Genomic DNA, 7,936 nt, shown 5'->3' on the forward strand with positions numbered 1-7,936 from the left:
TACCACAGTTTAGGCAGGTAGACAGGTGGCAATCTACCTGTCTAATAAAGGTACACCTTGAACCCACAAACTTCTTGAACACAGAATATTTGAATGATTGGTATGCATTTTACATCACACCTCACTAGCCCAGTAATTTTCTATTACAAGAAGCACCAACTATCAAAAGCCTCAGGTAGAGATCCTTTCCTTCCCAACTGAAGGTGCCAATGACTGAATTACTTCAATTTAATTGAACACCTTTCAACACATTTCTCATGGTGGTTACAAAGAAAAGCATAAAACCTTCACAATGTTCAAACAGCAGCTAAATGCAGCAGCACAAATTAATACACTAAAAGGTCTGGAAGTATAAAAAGGTTTTCATCTGGCACTGAAATGATAGCAGCCTCATAATCTGGTAGGCCTCTCTAGGGAGTGAATTCCACAACCAAGGCCACAACTGAAAGGTCTTCTCCTCATCCACATCACCTCAGATGGTGGGAGCACCTGGAGGAGAACTTCTAAAGACTATCTTGCTATGGACAGATTAATGTAGCAGATGCAGGTGCACCTTATTCATGGAGGTTATGTGTTCTACTATGAGACACAGAGTGACAAGTTGGAAAAGGAAGTATGACACCCACAAACACCACATGTTTGTTGAGTTCAACTGAAAGTCTCTTGTCTAGGTGATCCTGAGCCAAATATCTCTTAATAGCAATGACAAAGTCTTAGATAAATCTGCTGCCAGCCTAAGGTCCACATACAGCCCAAATAAATTTCTTTCTCTTACAGTGGCTCAGTACAACCAAATCATCCCCTACACAGTTAGTACTGCCTTACTGAGCTTAAACAGACCTCTGCTGTTCTACTGAAAAGCACAGATAGCTCAAAACCAGAGACAGATAAACATATATTAAGAGGCAGGAGCAGAAAAGTTTGGAAGGAGCTAACTAGGCAGAGACATGATATAGCAGATGCATAGCACTGCAACTTCACAGCTCCAACTGGCTGAATGGCCAGGGGAGGGGGCCAGGGGAAGGGAAGCAAACTAGAACTGTACATTGGGCACCAGCTATAGGATCTTTCCTAGATTACAGCACCACCTGCTGGCACTATCACTTCACTAAAACATGCCAGAAGTGCAATTGTTCCATTTTCTCATATCAAGTTTTCATGAGAATTATCATCCCATAGCAGCATTGTTTGTGTTTGTGACATTAGCATCAGTTAGGAACTTCTACAAAATACATCTAGTATGCCAATGAAGCCTTGATCTTTAATTTACTGTATTCTAACCCAAATAATCAGAATGTTCAGAGCAGTTTGTGCAATCTATTTATGACTAGTGTATCTCAGAGATTTTCAACCAGTGTGCTACATCACATGGATGTGCCAAGAATGGTCTGCAGATATGCCATGGGAATTTGTGGGAGGGTCACTTAGTAGTAGTGCCACTGGGGGATGTGAGCCCCCGCACCAGCAACATGGCACACCTTGTCAATTGCCCAAAAAACTGATGGTGTGCCTTGACCATTTTAGTGTTTTGTCAGGTGCGGTGAGATGAAAAAGGCTGAAAATAACTGCTGTATCTGGTACATTCTTCACATCCTATAGGTTTATGTTTTGAGCATTACATTTGGTTTCATTTCACATGAAAGGTAGCTCCTCATTGAAACCAGTTTCCCCACAGCATCCTTTATTACACACATACATGTTATTCCTGCTGCATAAATGTGGAAGAAAGTTTGCTAGGGAATAAGTAGAGCAGTACACAGCCATGCTTACTTACACATAACTTTATTGTAAGTTGATGCAGCAACATGAACCTTAAAGAGCACAAATGTGTGCTCATATGAGCACGCAAGAGCACAATGAGGAACAAAGCAGTGTTAAGCACAAATATTCTAATACAAGTATACTGCTTTTTACCCGTATACTTCTCTGGTACATGTACATACATGCTTTTTTTAAAAAAATGACAGTTTAGCATAATACAAACAATATTAAGATATAATTTTAGTGGGCAGCACCCAGAGCTTTGGCACAGCAACATGTCATCATTGAAAGCTTCGTCTTTGAACACAGTGAATTCCACTCATGCAAGGACATTCGGCATAGATACAATTCTTTCAGTTTCCCAGAAGGAGTTTCTGCTGGTGGCCAATACTGCTGCACAAAGTTCTGGGTGCTGCCCAATATGTTTCATAATACAAAATTCTTCACAAAAGAATGTGCACACCATAGTTTAAAACCCAGAATAGTTTCATCAACTGATTACAAAAAATAGTGCTGTGATAATTTCCCTCTCTGGTTCTAACAGGCTGCATCAGATGCATGCTTTGTAGTAACTAAGCAAATCAGGCTGGCCTCTTCAAACATACTGCCAAAAACCAGACTGGAGCAACACAAATTGTTAATCTTTAAATTCTTTGTAAGCTTATATTCTTCAGATAAAGGCAGAAGTAATACACTTAAATTGCAGTTTGTTGACTTATAACTTTAAGGGCAATGTTTGGTCACACCTTCTTAGCCCCATTCATTTTGCAACCATGCACTGCAAATATAAAATTGCCTTCAAATCACATTATGCTTGTGTATGTCTTTTCTCTCCTCCATTTTCCAGTGTTTCTTCTCTTCATTTTTTTTCCCTCTGAAAACTGTTTCTTTCTTCAGCTTGTCATATCCAAGACACATGCTACAACAGACAGCAATGACCATTTTGACACTGCACAGATGGCAGGTGATGATGAACAAAGCTTACTGACTTAATTTACTAAAGGAACATGATTTTCAGCCTGGGAGAATCATAAAACAGTTTACAAAAAGGTGGTAAACAAATTATAAAAACACAAAACAAGGTTAACACTGCTTTAACAGCATTTAGCAACAAAGCAACTAAAAGCCTTCATCTGTCACATGACTCATTAAAGTAGTATATTTTGCCAATGCACCTAGATCTGCCAATGACTGTTTTAGATTGGATGGAGCAAACAAACTTTAAGCTTAATCCAGACAAGAGACAACTTTAGGGGTTCTGGTGTTCTTGGAAGTAGTTGTACATTCTGTTTGAATGGGGTTGCACTTCTTCCTGAAGATGTGGTTTACAACTTGGAGAGTCACTTGGATAACAGCCTGCTCCTGAATTCCCAGGTAGTGACAGTCAGGAGAGCTTTCTCCATCTTCATCTTTTATATTGCTTGCAACATTTCCTGTAGAAAACAGACTTTCCTCTGTCATTTATGTTCTAGTTCCTTTCAGGTTAATGCATGGTATGCACTCCACATAAAGCATACCAAGGTGGACTGTTATGAAAGAGGGGCAAAGGGCAAAACAAACACAGTACCTAGCAGTGAGTGGCAGGGTTTTTAACCAAGGTTAAGAAGCCCAGACAAAACATTCCTCCCAGGTTAACAGAGCACTCCAAATTTTAAAGGGTCCCCTTAGAAAGGAGACAGTAGTGGAGCATGATAGTTTGGAAAACCATGGCAACTCCCCTCCCCCCCCAAAAAAACTGAATGCTATTCAATAAGTAAAATCTGGAAAAAAATACTGAGAAGGTGAAAACACCACACCGAGGGGGATTCCAAGATGAAACACGGCATAACTAGAAACGTTTGAAAACAGTATTATTTACTGAAGTAGGCCCATTGTGTTCAGTAAGCAGCTGTAATCTTTTTTTACTCACTGGAAACAACTCCTCTAGGTATGTCTCAAAGACCTATCAGAAACTAAAGGACCTGATTGCAAATTAAAATGCAAGCAGAATATAAACTTCCTGATACAATTAACAAAGTTCCTATTCTAGATTAATCAACAGCCACCTCACTGTCTCCAGAAACAACCACCTCAGGTCATCTCATTGTGGGACCAGAGTTTTGACTGAGGCCAACAGACCTGGTATTACAGAAATCCTTTACTGGCTAGTTAGGAATCTGTTTCCAGGGTCAATTTAAAGTCCTGACTAGTAGGTTATTTTGCAGGATCTGGCCTTGAATAAAATCAGACAAATCTATAGTCAGACACCCCCCCTAAGTTTAACCCCCCCCCCAACTTATCCAAGGGTCATAGAAAATTCCATGATTTGGGCTCATGGCCTGCTCTTGGCTTATCTATGAGACTGACTTATAGGCGAATGCCTGCGGTATTTGTTTTAGGACATTTGACACTGGACGACCACTCTGGAAGGGGAGGTTTCATACAAGGGGCACCACAACTGAAGAGGCCCTTTCTCCAGGCTTTAAAGGTAAGAATCAGCACTTCAAATGGCACCAGAAGTGCAGTAACCAATGAAGGTGTTTCAATAGTGCCATATTATCTCAGTGCAAGGGCAGCACTCTGTGCCTCCTGAATCTGCCACCTCTACTCATTTGTTCATTCAGTGGAGAGAAGGTGGACAAATGAGCAAGCATGCTTTCATCTCCCAGGGGCAGCCCATCCATGGGGCCAACTGAAACAGGTTACCTCATGTAGCAGATGGGGGGGTATCCATCTCTGTCCAACTACTTTCCTCCACAGCTCCTCCTTCCATTCCCTACAATGGAAGAGGGAAGCAAAAAGAGAAAATGGCGTGCTGCCTCAGAAGGGGCCAGCACTGCATCCTCCCCTTTCCTTTATTTAAGATGGTTGCATGCAGCTTCCTTAGTCCACACCTCTTCTGTTGGAAATGAACAGGTTCAGGGGATGTTGGGTACTCGGTATTGTGCTCATTACAAAACAGGGATGGACCAAGGCGGCTGAATGCAGAAATCTTCATAAGTGGAGGGAAGTGGAAAAGAGGATCCAAATTGCCTTTGCCTGCCTACTTGATGAAGCAGGGTGATGTGAGCTAGGGTCACTGCAGCTCCCCCTGCCCACATACTCACCCCTTCCTCCAGCAGTACTAGCGTGAGAAGACAGGTTCTGCTGCTGCAATAGCATTCAGATTTTTCTTGCAGCACACTGGAAGAGGATTGGAACACCCAGTGGAGTGGCAGGCTACAAAGAATGGTGGACAGGTGGGGGTTGAGGGCCTCACGTTTGCACCAATTGCAATTTCTAAATGGCCTTCAAAGGTAGCCCCGTATATTGTGCATTACAATAATCCAAGAGTTGTGCATTGATTATTGCACAATAGCCAGACAGGTGACCCTAGCAAAAACTGCAGCTGGTGCAGTTGAAACTGGTCAATGCAGCCCTGGTCTTATGTGACATTAGGACAACTAAACAATTTACCACAGAAAAATAATCAGTTCTGCAATTATATTATTAAACTCAATTGGCATGATTATATAGCTAGTACCAGTTATAATCAGTAGGAAGAGAAGGTATCCTGCCTTTCTGAAAATATGGCCCACTAAGCAGATGGAATCCACCTTTGAAAAAATTACCAAACATGACCCACTGAAGGGTATAGAATGGAACTCTTTAGTTGGATGTTTGGTGAACTTACACTTATGTAACTTACACTTATGTGCACTTTTACTTACATAATTTCCACATATGTGTGCTTTTACTTACATAATTTACACTTATGTGCGCTTTTACAGGTTTTTCTCTATGATACAGATCAACATTTCTACATATTGGAGAAAAAGAAATGATGTGATGCAGAATCTAGTTAGTTTTTATTAAAAGAATGGAGACATAGGCCATCATGCTGCAAACAAATTTGTACAGTTAAATTCTCATCACAACCAACAGTACAGCAAAAGAAATATCTGCACAGTCATTAACCAACAGCTACCAATACTCCTCCTTTCTAGGAGCAGAGTAGATTCCTAAATAATTCTAAGAGTGGGAGTCTGCAGCTGGCAATGTTCAGAGGGTGACACTGTCCTCAGGCAGTCTTCAACAATTGTTGCTTCTAAGGAATCATCTTTCAGAAGCAGAAATGTTGAACTTTACAGATGGCCCCAAAAACGTCTTCCACAGCTAAAGTACAATGCTATATTCATATAGGAAAACCACAATGCATGGTAGTAGCCCTATAAGTTATTACAGAAGAACAACTGGGCAAGAACCTGCCACCCATAAGCCCTGTGTATAAAAAAGTCAAACTTTAGGATAGTTATGAAATTTTGGGTACCATTCTCCTAAAAACAGAAGACCATATCTAAATGGGTAGTTCCATAACAGGGTTTCACTAAAGATGATAAGAGCAGCTATTTAGTATTCTGGAAGACTATCGATTCCAAAGTGAAAATTAGTTAACATGAATGAAGATCAAGTCTTCTGCTACCGTACCCATTACTCTATTTTAAAGTGTTGTTCCATTGAAGCAAGACAGAAGCAAAGGTATCAAAAGTCTCACTTTTAAGACGGAATGCAAAAGTTACAGTTGCCAGTTTTATTTAACATTTTACAGTAGTGGTTCTCAAACTTTTAGCACCGGGACACACTTTTTAGAATGAAAATCTATCAGGACTCACCAGAAGTGATGTCGTGACTAGAAGTGACATCATCAAACAGGAAAGTATTTAACAATCCTACCCACACCCTGCAATCCTACCCACACTTATCCAGGAGTAAGTCCCATTTACTATCATTGTTAAAAGAATATGCATAGTAGCCTGTTCAAAGTCAGATGTATAACATTTCCCCAGATGCAGTCAGACACCATGGTAGTATCAAGTCTGATATATTAAAAATAAAATATTGAAATGAATGGGAACCCACCTGAAACTGGCTCAGGACCCACCTAGTGGGTCCTGACCCACAGTTTGCGGAGCACTGTTCTACAGCAATGGATATTTGCCTCCATTAGTTAATTACTCTTGCTTAACCAAGTACCCAATTGTGTGAGAAGGACCTGCAAATGACCCCACAAGTGTCATTTTGGGTTTTAAATTTTATACAAGTACCATGGATGAACTCACAGAAAAGAAGATGCCACAGAACTCCTATAATGTTGAAAAGGCACCTCTGCTTCCATCTATAGGTCATACACACACCTTGAGATAATTAAGAAGTTCAAAAGTACTTTTAAGTATATCATTCTTCAGTAGGATGGAATTTAATGGTGGAAATAACATACTTGAGCTATGATAGCCTCATGAATACATCAATTATTCCTGTTGTGCACACCTGGTGACAGAGATCAGTGTGTTCCACTAAATGGATGCCTGCTTTAGAATAAGGCAATATGATTAAAAGTTGTACTGTCTGCCCTCAAGACCCTCCCACTTCAGTACCTTCCCCACAACCTTTCCTCTCTTACCACCTCATATTCTTTGTGGCAGCTAAAGTCTGCATTTTTATTTCCTTACCTGAGGTAGAGCAGAGTTCAGCTGCCTCTGCAACTGATCCCTCTCGTGCAAGGTCTCCTGTAGCCGGCCCTGAGTCACAGACAAAGTCTCACGTGTTTCCCGAAGAGTCTCTAGCAGCTTGTCTCTCTCATCAAGCATGTTCACCATCAGCTGTTCAAAGTTGGCATCAGCATCAGAGCCTGGTTGTGACCCCAAGGGGTCACTCTCACTGATGGTAGGCATCACTTCACACATCATGGCAATACTTGGCAAAAGCCTTGCTCTACAGAAAGCTCAAGGTTGGCAAGGAATTCCACTTCAGGATACCTTTTAAGCCATAGAAACAGCAAGCTATTGTCACATGGTTACTGTAACTTACTGTAGGTTGTAGCAAATGTCAAAGGCAGGCTGCATTGTAAGGTCCGTAAACCTTTCATTTCCCTTCGCAACCAGCTGACGCTTACATTGCGCCTGTAAGAGTCTGAAAAGATCATCACAGCATTAATATAAAAAAGTAATTAAGACCAGCAGAGGTCCTAGAATGGACTATGCAATTCTATGAAGGTCATGTCAAGCACCTTTGTCAGATATTCCTTAGATTCCTCCAGCAAGGATCACAAGGATGGTTCAGAACTCGGTGCTGTTCAGAAGAATATGCCATCTCCATTCAAAACATACATCCTTTCTGTCTTGAGAGATCCATAGATACTAAGGTTGCAAACAACTCC

At 41.0% G+C, this 7,936-nt stretch overlaps 1 protein-coding gene across 1 annotated transcript in view; it reads right to left on the reverse strand.

The window, feature by feature from the left end:
* Positions 1–7,687, reverse strand: part of PPFIA4 (PTPRF interacting protein alpha 4) — an 85,047-nt gene extending 77,360 nt beyond the window's left edge. Inside the window, exon 1 of the mRNA XM_066626529.1 lies at positions 7,230–7,687. Within this exon, the coding sequence (XP_066482626.1) occupies positions 7,230–7,466 (237 nt within the window). The 5' untranslated portion in view covers positions 7,467–7,687. The remainder of the gene's footprint in view (positions 1–7,229) is intronic.
* Between the last annotated feature and the right edge of the window lie 249 nt (positions 7,688–7,936).

This window comes from Tiliqua scincoides, chromosome 4 (genome assembly GCF_035046505.1).
Source record: "Tiliqua scincoides isolate rTilSci1 chromosome 4, rTilSci1.hap2, whole genome shotgun sequence".
NCBI lineage: Eukaryota > Metazoa > Chordata > Lepidosauria > Squamata > Scincidae > Tiliqua > Tiliqua scincoides.